General features: G+C 57.9%; 1 protein-coding gene across 1 annotated transcript; it reads left to right on the top strand.

The window, feature by feature from the left end:
* Nucleotides 1-161: 161 nt before the first annotated feature.
* On the top strand, nt 162-4,502 carry LOC311204374 (dnaJ homolog subfamily B member 13-like; the record flags this gene model as incomplete). Its single annotated transcript, XM_084279061.1, has 8 exons — nt 162-327; nt 634-737; nt 1,021-1,182; nt 1,687-1,844; nt 3,073-3,186; nt 3,370-3,483; nt 3,581-3,657; nt 4,349-4,502. Exons 1-8 carry the CDS (start codon nt 260-262, stop codon nt 4,500-4,502), a joined length of 951 nt encoding a protein of 316 aa, XP_084135187.1. The 5' UTR covers nt 162-259.
* Between the last annotated feature and the right edge of the window lie 12,807 nt (nt 4,503-17,309).

Here is a 17,309-nt window from a genome sequence, read left to right as displayed (position 1 = left end):
CCAGGCTGAACAGCCCCAGCTCACTCAGCCTTTCCTCGAGGGGAGATGCTCCAGGCCTTTCATCCTCTCCGTGTGCCTCCCTCCTCTGGACTCTCTCCAGGAGCTCCAAGAAAACTCATTTTAAAAAGCCAAAGTGTTTTTAAAAGGAAATAGAAGGAACCCGCGGGCGAGGCGGGGCCCGGGGCGGGAGGGCAGAACTGCCCCTGCCGTGCTGCCCTGCGCGGCCCGGAAGCGCCGGGCTCCATGGCAACGGGACGCCATGGGGCAGAACTACTACGCCGTGCTGGGCCTGGAGCGGGGGGCCGCGGACGCCGACATCAAGAAGGCGTGAGGGGCTGCGGCCTGGCGGAGATGGGAGCCCCACGGCCGGCCGGCGCTGGGGGGGTGCGGGACGGGGTGTTGGGGATGGGGGAAGCCCCGTGTGTCTCCGCAGCAGGGCCCTGAAGTGGGAGGTGGGGAGGAGGGAGGGGCCTGGGAGAAGCGGCAGGGCCACAAATCCTGGGAGAAGGAGGGAGGGAGCAGCCGGGGCTGGGGGTGTCCTGCCCCTGCGTCCCCTCCCGCGTCCCCGCGTCCCCGCCCCCCCAGGGCGGGCTGGCTGCAAGGCTGGCTTTTCCCTTCTTTTCCCCTCCATAGCTATCGGAAACTGGCCTTAGAGAATCATCCATTCAAATGCAAGGAGCCCTGGGCACCGGAGAGGTTCAGGCAGCTGGCAGAGGCCTATGATGTGCTCAGCGACCGTAAGTGGGGGGACAGTCCCGGCCCCTGGGTCTGGGGGGGGGGGTGGGCCTGGCAGTGAGACGCCTCTGCTCCGGCCAGAGGTCTAAGCCCCCTGTCATTAGCACCCTATGGAGGTGGCATCAGCCCTTGAGCCCCAGCAGCTGGCAGCTCTTCCTGCTGCCATCCCACTTGGAGAGGGATGGAAGCCCTTCTCCAGCCTCTTCCCGATCACAGCCTGGATCTCAGGCTCTTCCCCTGCTGTGGGAGACCATGGCCAGTGCTGACTGCTCCTTGTTCCCTAAGCCATGAAGAAAGGGATCTACGACAAGTATGGAGAAGAGGGTCTCAAAGGTGGCATCCCCTTGGAGCTTGGGGACGAGAACCCCTGGAGCGTGGGCTACGTGTTTCACAACAACCCTGACAAAGTCTTCAGGGAGTTCTTTGGTGGAGACAACCCCTTTGCAGGTAGGTGGGGGTGACACTCTCCTAACACATGAGCATGTGGCTGTGAAGTTTAACAGGGGCAAGTGCTGCATTCTGCCCCTGGGAAGGGGTGACTCTGGCTGCACACCCGGGCTGGGGGATGAGGCACTGGAGGCCAGTCGTGCTGAGAGGGGTTTGGGGGAGTCTTGGTTGATAGCAAGTTACCCTTGAACCAGCAGCATGTGCAAGCAGCCAGGAGGGGCAACCACATCCTGGGGTGCTCTGACTTGACCTGTGTGGAGCCAGGGGTTGGACTTGGTGGGCCTTAGGGGTCCTTTCCAGCTGAGGAGATCCTGGGATTCAAAATAAACACACTCCTAGGGAAAGACCACTTCAGCTGGAGCGGGAATGTGGTCACAAGCAGAAGGAGATGAGAGGTTCCTGTTTGCCTGGCATCCTTGGGGTGCTCTGTGATAAGGAGACCCCAGGGGACTCCCCGACCTCTGGTCAGAGTGAGGTGACCCCCTGCTCTGCTCACTCACCCAGAGTTCTTTGACAAGGATGGCTCGGAGCTGATCCTGCCCTTCGGAGGGCTGCGAGGAAGAGGAGCGATGAAGCAAGACCCCCCGATCGTGCGGGATCTCTACCTCTCCCTTGAAGACCTTTTCCATGGCTGCACCAAGAAGATTAAGATCTCCCGTAGGGTGGGTGGAGGTGGGGAGCTCAGCAGGGGGAGGAATTTGGGTCTGGACTCTGGCTGTAGGATGTTTTGGTGGCAGAACCTGAGGTTTTAGAGCTGGTCCTGCTCAGGGGGCTTGGCAGACCCCGGCACTCCGCATCTGTGCTGTGCCACAGAGAGGAATCTGAACCAGACTGAGCACAGATGCTGGAAGGATCTGAGCTGGTACCCTCCTCCTCTGGCTGGAGATGGGGAAATCAGCAGGAGGGGATGATGTAAAAGCTGATGGGAACAAGGGGCTTATTTTGGAGAGGGGACACAGCATTACCTGGGCAACCACAGACTCATTTTCCCTTGGGGCTGCATCTCCTTCATGCTGTCAGCAATCTGTATCCCTCTTCCTGCTGTCACCATCTCCTGGTTCCAGCCCTGAGTGTCTCCTGCTCAGTCTGACTCCATTTGTCCCTGCCATGCTGTGGAGTTGGAGCCACCCTCACTCTCCTCTGCACCGGCTTGAACACAGCTGGATGAGCAGAGCAGCTGTGACCCCCTCTCCGTGCTGTCCCTCAGGGTGTCACAGCCCTGAGGAGCAGGACTTGGGGGCACCAGTGGGTGAGAAACTGGCCATGACCTGTCACTGTGCGCTGGCAGCCCAGAAAGCCCCCCCTGTCCTGTGCTGCATCCCCAGCAGCAGGACCAGCAGGGCTGGGAAAGGGGGATTCTGCCCCTGTGTTTGGGGGTCCCCAGGACAAGGAGGACATGGAGCTGTGGGAGCCAGTCCCCAGGAGCCCCAGAGATGATGGGAGAGCTTGAGCCCCTCTGCTCTGGAGCCAGGCTGGGAGAGCTGGGCTGGCTGAGCCTGGAGGAGAGAAGGCTGCTTCTGGGGAGAGCTCCCAGCCCCTTCCCATCCCTCAAGGAGAGCTGGAGAGGGGCTGGTGCCCAGGGCAGGGAGGGCCGGGCCCAGGGAAATGGCCTTGAGCTGCAAGAGGGCAGCTGGAGAGGGGATGGGGGGCAGAAATCCTTCCCAGGGAGGGGGGAGGCCCTGGCACAGGGTGCCTGGAGAAGCTGGGGCTGCCCCTGGCTGCGTCTCAGGGTTCAAGGCCAGGTTGGATGGGGCCTGGGGCACGCTGTGCTGGTGGGGGTGTCCCTGCCCGTGGCAGGGAGGCACTGGGGGGGGAATTGGAGGTCCCTTCCAAGCCAACCCAGTCTGTGATTCTCTGAGCCAGCTCTTCTGATCCCCTCATCTCCCCCAGGTGATGAATGAAGATGGTCAGACAAGCACCATGAGAGAGAAAATCCTGACGATCGAGGTGCAGCCGGGGTGGAAGCGGGGCACTCGCATCACCTTTGAGAAGGAAGGAGACCAGGTAATGGTCATGGTGGGAAGTTCTGGGCCGGGTTTCCTCAGGACCAACCATCTCTCCAGGCCATGGGCACTTTGTCACATGGCTCCCAGCACAATTCCCTGGTCCTGATAGAAAACCATTTGGTTTCTAGCAAACCATCCCCAGGTGTCTTTTCAGTTTGGGTTTTTCTCCCCTTAATTTTAGGGCCCAAACATCATCCCATCTGACATCACCTTTGTTGTCCAAGAGAAACTCCACCCGAGGTTTCAAAGAGTCAACGACAACCTCACCTATGTCAGCACCATCACCTTGGGAAAGGTAAAGAGCCAAGGGAGGCAACGGGGCCAAGCCCAAACCTCTGCTTTCCCTCTGGGGCTGCAGGTGCAGCTCTGAGTCCCACTCCTGTGCCTTGCAGGCCCTCATCGGCTGCACGGTGGACGTGAAGACGCTGGACGGGCGGCTGCTCAACATCCCCATCAACGACATTGTGGAGTAAGTGCTGCTGGGCAGATGGATGGCTGGGCTGGGTGGCCAGATGGGGCCTTTCTGCAGAGCTCGGTGGCCAAGGAGATGAACAGGCGCTCGGGAAGAATCACAGACTCACAGAGTCACAGGGTTGGAAAAGCCCTTTAAGCCTCAGCCTCCTCTTCTCCAGCTCCCTCAGCCGCTCCTCAGAGGATTTGCCCTCCAGCCCCTTCCCCAGCCTGGTTGCCTATTTCTGACTGGCCACCCGGGCACACTGCTGGCTCATGGTCAGTCACCCACCACCCCCAGGTCCTTCTCTGCCTGACAGCTCTCCAGACAGTCTCCCCCAGCCTGTAGCACTGCTCGGGGTTGTTCTGTCCCATGTGCAGCACTCCAGCCTGTTCAGATCCCTCTGAAGAGCCTCCCTACCCTAAGGCTGATCAACACTTCCTCCCAGCTTAGTGTCATGACCTCAGGATTGACCTGGAAAAAGGTGGGAAAGGCAGTGAGGTGAGGGCTGGGTGGTAGAGCCCACAGGGCACGGGACGTGGGGCTGTGAGGCTGGAGGAGGACGGGCCGTCAGTTGAAGCTGGAGGAGCAAAGTGACCTCCAGAAACCCCCTGAGAAGCGTGCATGGGGCTCTGTGCCGTGACACGTGGCTGTGGGCTCCAGGCCAGGATTGTCCTGTGGCTCCTCAGCCCCTTCCTTTGCTTTGCAGCCCCAAGTACTGCAAGGTGGTGCCAGGGGAGGGGATGCCGCTGCTCCACAACCCCAGGCGCAAGGGCGACCTCCTCATCTACTTCAACATCTGCTTTCCCAAGAACCTTACAGCTGAGCAGAAACTGCTCTTGCAAAGGGCTCTCCTCTCCTAGGGGACAATGTCCTTCCCCTTCCCCTCTCACCGATAAAGTGCTGGAGCCAGCACTGTCACAGGCCAGAGCTGGGTGCAGCCCTGGGATCCTTGAGGCTGTTTCTCCCGTCTCTCAGCTCCACCTTGTTTTCCCAACATGGTGCCAGCCTGCAGCAACCCAGAGGGTGATGGAGGATTCTTGTGGGGAGGGGGGGAGCAGGGGGGCTTGCAGTACTCCCAGCACAGCTCATGCATGAGGACAGGGAGGGTTTGGGCGTGCGGGGGTGGCAAGGGGAGTACTGGGGGGTAGGGGAAAAGATTTACTCCAAGCCTCGCTGTAGCCATGACAACGGTTGGGCTCTGGCAGATGTGATCCCTGAGGTGCCTCCAGGATGGTGGCGATGGCCTCAGGCGTTGGGCTCAGGAGGGGACCCCCTGCCCATGGCCATTGGGCCCCATTTCAGCTGCTCATAGGTGAGGAATGTCACAAGGCTCCAGGACCTGAGCAGCAGGAACCTTCCAGAGTGTCTGGGCTCAGGATGTCCTGTCCCATCTTCCTCCACTCCAGCAGCAGCTGCGTTTTGGAAGAGGATGGACAAGGGTGGCAAACCCCTTGTAGAAAGCCTTAGGCCCCTCCCCACCCCATGTTGGAGCAGGGCCAAGGCGCTGCAGCTGCCACCATCCCCATCCTGCCCTGAGCTCAACTTAACCACCTCCCTGGGGGGAGGAGGCAGCGATGGTTTTTGGGGTGCCTGCTCCCTGGTTCTCCCTGTCCATGGACACGGCGGGGGGTGACAACTCAGTCTTGGGGTGAAGAGAGGGGTGGGGGCTGTCTGCTGCAGGTGCCACGGCCCCCACAGGAGGCAGGGATGGAGGTTGGGGTGCCCACCTGAAGGGATGAGGGGTGTGTGTGAGGCCTGGAACCCCCTAGAACCCCACTTGGGGCTGGCGGGGCAGGGCAGTTAGGAGAGAATTGGGGGACTCCCCAAGGCAGCTGGAGGGGACAGGGTGCTCCACAGGGAGAGTGGAGGGCTGGGGCGGGGGGTCTGACACAGGATTGGGGTGTCCCAGGAGCAGACACAGAGCAGACCCTGTGCAAGGACACAGAGAGGCAGGGGGCTGGGGGGTGGGCTGGGTGTGGCCATCGCTGTGGCATCAAGGCTGCACAGCCCACTTCAGGTGACTGGTCTCTTCTAAGGGCAGTGGGGGTGCCTCCCACCTGGAGTGGGGGGCAGTCGCTCTTTGCGCCCACATGTGGCATGTCTGGCCAGGGACTTGCACCTCTGGCTGCAATGTTTTTCCTTTTTCCCTTCCCCTTCCCTCTTCCCCTTCCCTCTTCCCTTCCCCTTCCTCTTCCCCTTCCCCTTCCCTCCCCTTCCCTCACCTCCCTGCCTCTCCCCTCCCCGCCTCTCCCCAGTCATCCCCTTTCCCTTGGCCATTCCCAGGGGCACCCCCAGGGTTGGGAGAACGCCTCTAAACCCCCATGAGAGGCGCAGGAGACCCGAGCTCTGCTGTGACCAGGCCCCATAGGGGCAATTTATTGGAAGCAGCAGGCAGGAATAACAGGAATCACTGTGGAAAACGCTGGGAAATGTTGCTTTTGCAAATTGAAAAGGGTTATTGTATTTTCTGCAGAAGAATTTAGGATATATAGAAACTCTTGGTAACTGAACAAAACTGAACTTTATTGGTGTACACAGCTGTAACAACAATAGAAACCAGCCACAACCAAAACCAAAACCAAAACAACAAGAGCTCCTCACAGTGCATAGAATTCTATCATGCGGCATCGTTCACACATCGCCACGGCATCTGCAACCCTGCGACAAGAAGCATGGGGCCTCTGCCTAGAAGGAAAGCGATAACAGAACAGGAAAACCTTGATTCTTTCTAAACCAACTATCTGAGTTTGAAGAGACCTCTCAGTCTCAGCAACACCCACCTCTCTGGTTGCTGCGGGAGGTGAAACCGCACATGTTGGGTAGGCTGTGATGACCTGAAAGTCTAATAGCAGGGGAACAATACACCACTATAGCCATAGCAAGGACATTGTCCCTGCTGCCTGGCTAGAGTGCTGTAGAAAGGAAGCTCACGCATATGTGAATCCAGTGAACCCAGTATTTCCACCATGATGATGGTGCATGACAAAAAAAAGAAGACTCCAGCCGGTTTTGACCAGGCCTGGAGACCCACCTAAAGCTTAATTTGCTAAGTAATGGGTGATGGGGTGGGAAAGCTGTGGACTTATATCTCCACATTGCTGAAATGTTGCATTAAGACACTTGTAAAGGGTTAAGGAAGACTTGCTAACAGGATAGCTTGAAGTGCCACAGTGGTGACCTCCTATAAACAATGCCTCCCTTGAACGACTCTGCCTCACTGATAAAGAAGAAACACCAAGTGGGACATAAGTTTGAGCCTAACACCATATTTTAAGTAACTTACACACTCAAGGACTATGTGCTCTGTGGAAATAAAATGACTTGTTTGACAAGTTCCAGTACCCCCCTCCTCCTTATCTGTTCATGAATTCCGTGCTTGTCTCTAATGGGTCACAAATGCAGGCAAAGCATTTCATTGTAACTAGTTCAAGCTCCCCCTTGTCCTTGAAGGTACACAAAACCTGCTGAAACCCAACTTGGAGTTGGGATCAGAGTCAAGGGGTAACTGAGTCTGCACAAGACCGAAGGTTACTTGCGGTGAGGAAGAGGAGCCATCTGACTTCATCTCCACGACCCTCAACAACCACCATCAAACAGCAGTGCGCAGGCGCAGTGGGGAGGAGTTGATGGAAATCACTTCTTGGAACTCATTTTAATACAAAGCAGGACAGGTTATGAATATGTACACGTGTATCAGGTAACCTAATGATATTTGAATAAGGATGTGGTATAAAAGTGCTACAAACTGACCACAGCTGTGCCTACTTCGTTAGGTCACCTGCTCTTGCAAGAATGTATAATAAATTACTGTTTCACTAATGTGTCTACCTCAAGTCCTTTCTTTAGGACCATTGGCATTTCCCCACTCTCCCAAGCCTGGGGAGTTTTGATTCCTGCTTCTCAAGGCATCACCATCAGGACGAGCCGACAATCGGGGTAACAAAAGCAAGGGTGGAAATCAAAGCACCTTCATTCCTTCATGGCAAATGTAAGACCGTTGCTCCAGCAGGATTTTCCCACCTAGCGACCTGTCCTCAGAGATCAGTGGAGGATGGGTGAGAAGAAAAATGCAAACACATACGGCAACGCCTGACAGATACTCTCCCAGCTTTGATAGCCTGCAGGCTCAGGCGCCTGCTGACCAAGAGGCCTTTAACAGCCTCCGGTGTCTTTTCATCTACTAAATGGTCTAACAATCTCTAAAATCCACAAGAGCTTTCTACACCTTCAAGTTCTTGCCATTAGGACTTCCCAAGGCGTTTCTTGTGGACATGTCACCTGAAAATGTATTAGATGACACATTCTACCTGAAAGGAACAGCGAATCTTTTCCTCTTCACCTTCTGCAGATCACTCAGGAGTTTAAAAACCTAACACAGGCCCTCACCTCTTCACCAGCTACAAACTCGGTTAAGGGAAAGGTTCTCAAGACCTCTCCTCATGCTTTCACACTTCTCTATCTTTCCCAGCTTTTCTAAACCCTGAGACCAGCACTGAAGAGTGCTGAAAAGAGAGATCTACAGAGACTGCCATCTACGGTCCCTTCCCTTCCCAGTAAATTCTACAGTGCAGTTTGCACGTTGGTAACTCCTGAGCATCACATTTCTAACTCTAAGGTCTTGCTCCTCAACAACAGACAGTTACAGCTTGGGTCCTCCTCTTTCTCTCCCTTGCACATCTCACCATCAGGCCAAGGGGGATGGAGTGAAGCTGAAGAAGGGAAGGGTTAGGTTGGATATTAGGGGGAAGTTTTTTACAGAGAAAGTGGTGAGGGGCTGGAACAGGCAGCCCAGAGAGGTGGTGGGTGCCCCATCCCTGGAAGTGTTCAAGGCCAGGTTGGGTGGGGCCTTTTAGATCCAGTCCTGGAGGTTGGTGGGCCTGCCTGTGGCAGGGGGTTGGAACTTCATGATCCGTGGTGAAGTGCTTCCCACTCTTGGTCCTTTCCAACCCAGACCATTCTATCATTTGATGAGTCTATGATTCTACTTTAAGAGGACTTGAACCTTAGGAGGTCAACCTGCTTCCACCAAACAGCTAAGACATCCCTGAAATCAGCTATGTATTCTACTAGCAATAATTGAGAGACTGGCATAACCAGTGTGCATGTCTTGTAAGCAGAACCACCTGAGCTGCTGCCAGCCTCTCTACGTGTGCTTCTCAAGGCCTGGGGTGACACTGCGAAGAACAAGGCGAAGAACACGTTTCCCAGCTCCTGATCTGCCTCTGGCTTTGTGGCTGGGAATCCCCTGGGTCACCCCCCATCTGCAATGTTGGAGCAATAAATATTTTTCTGTTCCTAATGCTGTGGTCCATCCTTCCATCCATCCATCCATCCATCCATCCATCCATCCATCCATCCATCCCCCAACCTTTCCCTCTATCCCTTCCTCCCTCCCTCCCCTGGTTGGGGTGCGAGCACCTTAGTGCCCGACCCCTGCGAGCACAAGCTGGCCTCAGGCACCGCTGGCACCCCCAGAAGTGGGGTGGAGGTGGCTGGTATCCCAGTGGGTGTGCTGGTGCCTGGGGATGTGGGTGGGCTCGGACCGGGGCCAGCAGCACCCACAGGGGACCCTCACCCAGGCCCCCTCATGCTGAGCAGCGTCTCAGGGGCTGCAGTGGAGATAGGCCCTGAAGCCCTGAGGCTCGACCCAGAGGCCCTGAAGCAAGGCTGACCTCTAGATGAGTCTCACACCCCAGCACCGTGTTCCCTCCACAGCGGTCGGGATGCCGCTGTCTCTCTCTTCACATCTCTCTCAGATGGGCTTTCACCAAGGCCCGCTACTCCTTCCCCGAGCCCTGGCCCGGTGCCATGGAGGAGCTGGAAGCTCTCAAGCCATCGCCAGCCCTCCAGACCCATCAAGATCCTGAGGGACTGGGGACAGAGCCAGGGCCAGCCCTTCACCAAGACTTCCCACTGGATCTGCCACTGGAGACTGACCAAGAGCAGGGCCATGGACAGGTCTGGGACAGGCCATGAGCAGCACGGACATGGAGCCTTCTCCTAGCAGACACCCAGCCATGGACATGGACAAGGAGTAGCTGGTCCTCGAGGTCATCCACACTCTGTGCAGCGTGGAGCGAGAGTGCTACAAGGAGCTACAGGTGTCTCTGGTCCTGTGGCAAGGGGCTGCAAGCGGAGCCTGCAGTGTGATCCCACTTGGGGATCCCTCCCTCCAACCAATAGGAAGAAGGTGCTTGGCCAGATGAGTCTGCTGAAGCCCAGGCTGTGTCCCCGGTGTCTTGGAGAGGAGCAGCCAAGGCTGGACAAGGCTGCAGGGGAGGACTCAGTGAAGCAGGAAAACACATGTGATCCCCTGTGTGCCCTGCACCGCCATAAACAATACCTGCTGAACAGCCACCAAGCCTGGGGAGTTTTGATTCCTGCTTTTCAAGGCATCACCCTCAACTCGGAGTCCTGTGCCTGTTGTGATTTTTGGCTGGCAGCCCCTGTACCCAGCTCCCAAGGAGATGCCCTCAAAGTTTCTGCCCCCCGGGAGATGCCGTGGGCAGCCTGTCCTTTCCAGCCCCACGCAAATGCCTTTTTCTTTTCTTTTTCATAGCTTTGTTCCATGGAGGCAGCATCAGAGCAGCCTCTCACTCCTGAAGAGCACCTTCCCCACCCCCACGCGGCTTCCCACGAGAGAAATTCTGCCTTCCCCGTTCCCCCCTCCCATCCCAATCCTCTCCTGTGGAACATGAGGTTATCACGCTGGAAGGACGGGATGCCATGCGGAGGGACCTGGAGAAGTGGGCCCAGGGGAACCTCATGAAGTTCCACAAGGACAAGTGCAGGGTCCTGGCCTTGGGTCGGGGAAATCCTCACTGTCAATCCAGGCTGGGAGAGGACATGGTAGAGAGCTGGTGAGAGGTGTCCCTGCCCATGGCAGGGGGTGGGACTCAATGATCTTTGAGGTCCCTCGCAGCCCTGAGCAGTCTGTGACCATTGCTGGAAAAGCTTTGGGACAGCACAGGGAAGGACACAGAGTAGAAATCCGTGGTAGGGCTGTTGCAGAGCTGAGCCTCAGCTTGGGTACCCCAAGCGCTCCCAGTTTGGGCTATTTTGGACCGGAAACACCCATCTGTGCCCAGAAGCATCCCCTCCCCCTGGTGGCACAGACAGAAAGGAGCCCTTTGGCCACCAACAGATTTAATTCCCCAGTGCTGCTGCCAGAAAATCGGGGTCAGGGGTGTGTGGCTGCCCCCCACACCTGGGCCACTGGGGGTGGGCTGGGTGACAGCACCAGCACCAAAGGTCCCCAGTGATTTCAGTTCCCAGGTGGTGAAGCAGGGTGGGCTTGGTGTGAGCCAGGTGCTGCTCCACGGGGCTGGGTGTCACGCTGCCGGCGTGCCATGCACTCGCCGAAAGCACGGACCTGGGGCTGGCAATGGCGCCAGTCCTGCCGCGCCGCCATGCAGTCCTGCAGCTCCCGGTGCTGCGCGGCGCAGCCCGTGCGTGAGATCAGGGCGTCCACTGGGTCCTCCTCCTCCTCCTCAGCCTTCTCCAACGATGGAGGGTTCCTGGCCTTCGCTGAGCCAGGCTGGAGCAAGGAAGCAGGGTTTGGGGTGCTACCTTCCCCTTCTTTGTGGGCACCAACCCGCCCTGCCCCTGTGGGTGTCCTCATGCAACCCCAGGAGGAGCTCAGCACCCCTCACACCCCATGCAGCCTACCGCCCACTCATGGGGGCCCAGAACCTTCCCAAACCCACGGGTGCCTATCTCTCCTACTCCCACCCATGGGTGCTCAGCGCCTCCCCCATGAATCCCATCCCTTAGTATTGGCTTTAGAAAACAGAGAAAAACAGAGAGAAAGAGAAACAACGGAAGAGGTGCTGCTCTGCTTGGAAAATCTGGGAGTGTGGTACACGGAAAGGGGCTTCTAGAAGAAAAGGGGGGATGAAATACCAGAATCTTGATGGGTCTGGAGGGCTCACGATGGGTTGAGAGCTTCCAGCTCCGCCATCGCACCAGCCAGGGCTCCAGGAAAGAGTAGAGAGACACAGATCTGGTGTCCAAGAGGGAGCCCAGGGAGCTCACGGAGGTTGATGATTGGCATCTCGATAATGATATCGAGTGTTGTTCTGGTTTGGATTTATCATCCAAAGAACTTGTGCAGGTGGGACTGAGACGTTCAAGTAAGCACCAAGTGAGTGTGGAGTGCTGCTGTGTCTGTCTGTAACCGCATCCTGCTCTGTGGGTCAGCAGGAGAACTCCTGCCTGTCATGCAGGAGTTTGATTCCCAACGGAGTGGCTGCTCTGCTGGCACTGATTGGTTGGTCTTGATTTTGGAGCTGAGTATTGAAAATTGATTTAGATTTGATGAACTGTTGGTGTGAGTGAAATGAGTCAACTCTGGTGGGAGTGGTGAGCAACTGAGTGGCAGCAAATCTGGGAGAGAGAGAAATACTGACCACTAGAAACTCCAGGTTTGTTGTTTTGGGTTTGTATATTTGATGTAAGCAATGGGGAACTGAGAATGGGTTAGAGAGATGGGAGTTGGGTTATAAACAAGAACAGGGATCAAGAGAAACTCTAACAATAGCGGGGCGGGGTGGGGGGGGTGGGGGAACAAAAGGAGTGAAATCTCCAAGAAAAAACCAGAAATGCCATAGAAGGGGTGAAGGGATGAACTGGCTCTGTCACCGGTCCTCAAAAGCTTGATGGGTCTGGAAGGCTCACAGTCAGTTGAGAGCTTCCAGCTCCACCAGGGCTGGACTCGGGGAAGGAATCCAGGCAGACGGATCCTCTGTCCAAGCATGAGCCCAGGTTGTTCAATGAGGCATGCGGGGACAGGCCCTTCATGCTCAATGTCTCCTCGTTCTCCTGGCTGAGGAGGAGAGAGAAGAGACCCAGTTGCAGCCTGGGCCCTCCTCTGGGACCCCCGGGCAGCAGCCCCTGCTCGGGCAGCAGGCAGGGCTGCCCACTCTGGGCAAAGACAGGGCACAGGCAGAGAGTCTGGGACAGGAGCTGGGCATCTCCCCAGCACTCACCACATGCCCTGGGGTGACAGAGGCTTCTCTGCACCTCCGGTTGCTTGGGAAGAACCTGTCGAGGGACGAGACAGGAGTAAGAGGCTGGCAGCCCCCAGCACAGCCCGGTGGCAGGGCTGCATTGGGGTGTCAGCCCTGACACAGGTGCTCGGTGCCGGGGCCACTCACTGCTTGGCTGCTCCTGATGCACTCTGGCCTTGCTCTTCCCAAACATCATCTTCCACCACTTCTGCAAAAAACCCCAGAACATGGGTGAGTGTGGAGCAGCTCCCAGCACTATGCTACAGACCTCCATGCTCCCCCCACACCACTCCATATGAAGACATGGTGTGGCCCGGTGTTCTGCAGAGTAACAGTCACCTACCTTGGGTCTGCTGCGGGAAGGCTCCACATCCATGGGGCTCTGCGCCCTGTCTCTGAGCAGTCCAGGTGACTGCTCTTGGTCCGTCTCCAATGGCCGCTCTAGAGGGAGAACTTGGTCAAGGGCTGGCCCTGGCTCTGTCACTGGACCCTCAACAGTTTCAAGGTTCTGGAGGGCTGGGGATCGGCTCGGAGCTTCCAGCTCCGCCATCGTACCAGCACTGGACTCGGGGAAGGAGTTGGGAGATGAGGATGTACTGCTCAAATCCCAGTGCAGAGAGCCCGGGGAGGGCAGCTGAACACATGGGGACGGGCTGTTCAGGGTCATTGTGTCCTTGTTCTCCCTGCAGAGGAGGAGTAAAAAGAGACCCAGTTTCAGCTTAGACCCTCTGGTGGGACCCCTGGGCAGCAGCCCCTCCTTGGCTGGCAGACAGAGATACCTGCACCGGGCAGGGCACAGGTGGAAAGTATGGGGCAGGATCTGGGCATCTCCCCAGCACTCACCACATGTCCTGGGCTGATGCAGGCTCCTCTGCACCTCCAGTTGCTTGGGAAGAACCTGATGAGGGAGGACACATGAGTAAGAGGCTGGCAGCCCCCAGCACAGCCGCTGGTCAGGGCTGCCGTGGGGTGTCAGCTCTTTGAAGGGCGCTCGGTGCCGGGGCCACTCACTGCTCGGCTGCTCTGGATAGACTCTCGCCTGGCGCTTCCCATACATCATCTTCCACCACTTCTGCAAGACCCCCAGAATGTGGGTGAGTGTGGAGCAGCTCCCAGCACTATGCTACAGACCTCCATGGTCCACAGCACTCCATGTCATGACATGGTGCAGCGCAGTGTGGTGCAGAGTCACGGTCACCTACCTTGAGTCTGCTGGGGGAAGGCTCCACATCCCTGGGCCACCGTGCCCTGCCCCTGACCTGTCCAGGGAACTGCTCTTGGTCGGTGTCCATCAGCAGCTCCAGAGGAGGGCAAAGGTCAAGGACTGGCCCTGGCTCTGTCACCAGCTCCTCAACGGTTTCCGGGATCTGCAGGGCTGGGGATCGTCTCGGAGCTTCCAGCTCCGCCATCGTACCAGCACTGGACTCGGGGAAGGAGTTGGGAGATGAGGATGTACTGCTCATGTCCCAGTGCAGGGAGCCCGGGGAGGGCAGCTGAACATTCGGGGACGGGCTGTTCAGACTCATTGTGTCCTTGTTCTCCCTGCAGAGGAGGAGAGAGAATAGACCCAGTTTCAGGTTAGACCCTCTGGTGGGACCCCTGGGCAGCAGCCCCTCCTTGGCCGGCAGGCAGAGATACCCGCACCGGCCAGGGCACAGGTGGAAAGTATGGGGCAGGATCTGGGCATCTCCCCAGCACTCACCACATGTCCTGGGCTGATGCAGGCTCCTCTGCACTTCCAGTTGCTTGGGAAGAACCTGATGAGGGAGGACACATGAGTAAGAGGTTGGCACCCCCCAGCACAGCCACTTGTCAGGGCTGCCGTGGGGTGTCAGCTCTTTGAAGGGGGCTCGGTGCCGGGGCCACTCACTGCTCGGCTGCTTTGAATAGACTCTCGCCTGGCGCTTCCCATACATCATCTTCCACCACTTCTGCAAGACCCCCAGAATGTGGGTGAGTGTGGAGCAGCTCCCAGCACTATGCTACAGACCTCCATGGTCCACAGCACTCCATGTCATGACATGGTGCAGCGCAGTGTGGTGCAGAGTCACGGTCACCTACCTTGAGTCTGCTGGGGGAAGGCTCCACATCCCTGGGCCACCGTGCCCTGCCCCTGACCTGTCCAGGGAACTGCTCTTGGTCGGTGTCCATCAGCAGCTCCAGAGGGGGGCAAAGGTCAAGGACTGGCCCTGGCTCTGTCACCGGCTCCTCAACGGTTTCTGGGATCTGGAGGGCTGGGGATCGGCTCAGAGCTTCCAGCTCCGCCATCGCACCAGCGCTGGACACGGGGAAAGACAAGAGATGCGGATGTGCTGCTCGAGACAGAGCCCAGGGAGCTCAGCCGAGCACACAGGGACAGGCTGTACAGGCTCATTGTCTCCTCGTTCTCCCGGGTTAGGAGGAGAGAGAAGAGACCTGGTTTCAGCTCGGCCATTCTGGTGGGACCCCCGGGCGGCAGCCCCTCCTTGGCCGGCAGGCAGGTGGGGATACCCGAAACAGGCAGGGCACAGGGCACCGGCAGAGAGTCTGAGGCAGGAGCTGGGAGTCTCCCCAGCACTCACCACATGTCCTGGGGTGACAGAGGCTTGTTTGCATCTCCAGTTGATTGGGAAGAACCTGATGAGGAATGAGACATCAGTCAGAGGCTGGCAGCCACCAGCACAGACGTGTGCCTGCGCTGCAGTGGGGTATCACCCCTTTACAGGGTGCTCGGTGCCGGGGCCACTCACTGCTTGGCCGCTCCTCATGGACTCTGGCCTTGCTCTTCCCAAATATCTTCGTCCACCACTTCTGCAAAAACCCCCAGAACGTGGGTGAGTGTGGAGCAGCTCCCAGCCCTATCTACAGACACCCATGCTCCCCCCACACCACTCCATGTCATGAATAGTGCGGCGCAGTATGGTGCTGAGTAACGGTCACCTACCTGGGAACTGCTGGGGGAAGGGTGCACTTCCATGGGGCTCTGCGCCCTGTCTCTGAGCAGTGCAGGTGACTGCCCTTGGTCTGTCTCCAATGGCCGCTCTAGAGGGAGATCTTGGTCAAGGGCTGGCCCTGGCTCTCTCACCAGCCCCTCAACAGTTTCAGGGGTCTTGAGGGCTGGGGATCGTATCGGAGCTTCCAGCTCTGCCATCGTACCAGCACTGGACTCGGGGAAGGAGTTGGGAGATGAGGATGTACTGCTCACGTCCCAGTGCAGGGAGCCCGGGGAGGGCAGCTGAACACTCGGGGACGGGCTGTTCAGACTCATTGTGTCCTCCTCCTCCCTGCAGAGGAGGAGAGAGAATAGACCCAGTTTCAGGTTAGACCCTCTGGTGGGACCCCTGGGCAGCAGCCCCTCCTTGGCCGGCAGGCAGAGATACCCGCACCGGCCAGGGCACAGGTGGAAAGTATGGGGCAGGATCTGGGCATCTCCCCAGCACTCACCACATGTCCTGGGCTGATGCAGGCTCCTCTGCACTTCCAGTTGCTTGGGAAGAACCTGATGAGGGAGGACACATGAGTAAGAGGCTGGCAGCCCCCAGCACAGCCACTTCTCAGGGCTGCCGTGGGGTGTCAGCAATTTGAAGGGGGCTCGGTGCCGGGGCCACTCACTGCTCGGCTGCTCTGGATAGACTCTCGCCTGGCGCTTCCCATACATCATCTTCCACCACTTCTGCAAGACCCCCAGAATGTGGGTGAGTGTGGAGCAGCTCCCAGCACTATGCTACAGACCTCCATGGTGCAGCGCAGTGTGGTGCTGAGTAACGGTCACCTACCTTGAGTCTGCTGGGGGAAGGCTCCACATCCCTGGGCCACCGTGCCCTGCCCCTGACCTGTCCAGGGAACTGCTCTTGGTCGGTGTCCATCAGCAGCTCCAGAGGGGGGCAAAGGTCAAGGACTGGCCCTGGCTCTGTCACCGGATCCTCAACAGTTTCAGGGATTAGGAGGGCTGGGGATTGGTTCAGAGCTTCCAGCTCCGCCATCGCACCAGCGCTGGACACGGGGAGAGAGTCAAGAGATGCCGATAGGCATCCCGAGAGAGAGCCCGGGGAGCCCACAGATCCCAGCCGAGCACGCGGTGACAGGCTGTTCAGGCTCTTTGTGTCCTCGTTCTCCCTGCTAACGAGGAGAGAGAAGAGACCCAGTTTCAGCTTAGACCCTCTGGTGGGACCCCTGGGCAGCAGCCCCTCCTTGGCCAGCAGGCAGGCAGGGATATCTGAAATGGGCAGGGCACAGGTGGAGAGTCTGGGGCAGGAGCTGGGAGTCTCCCCAGCACTCACCACATGTCCTGGGGTGAGAGAGGCTTCTCTGCACCTCCGTTTGCTTGGGAAGAACCTGATGAGGGACGAGACATGAGTCAGAGGCTGGCAGCCCCCAGCACAGACGCGTGTCTGCGCTGCCGTGGGGTATCACCCCTTTACAGCGTGCTTGGTGCTGGGGCCACTCACTGCTCAGCTGCTCCTCATGGACTCTGGCCTTGCTCTTCCCAAATATCTTCGTCCACCACTTCTGCAAAAACCCCCAGAACGTGGGTGAGTGTGGAGCAGCTCCCAGCACTATGCTACAGACCCACATGCTCCCCCCACACCACTCCATGTCATGACATGTTGTGGCACAGTGTGGTGCAGAGCAAGGGTCACCTACCTTGGGTCTGCTGGGGGAAGGCTGCACTTCCATGGG

Source organism: Gallinula chloropus (assembly GCF_964237585.1).
Source record: "Gallinula chloropus genome assembly, chromosome: 1".
Classification (NCBI taxonomy): Eukaryota; Metazoa; Chordata; class Aves; order Gruiformes; family Rallidae; genus Gallinula; species Gallinula chloropus.
This window is presented reverse-complemented; position numbering and strand designations above follow the sequence as displayed.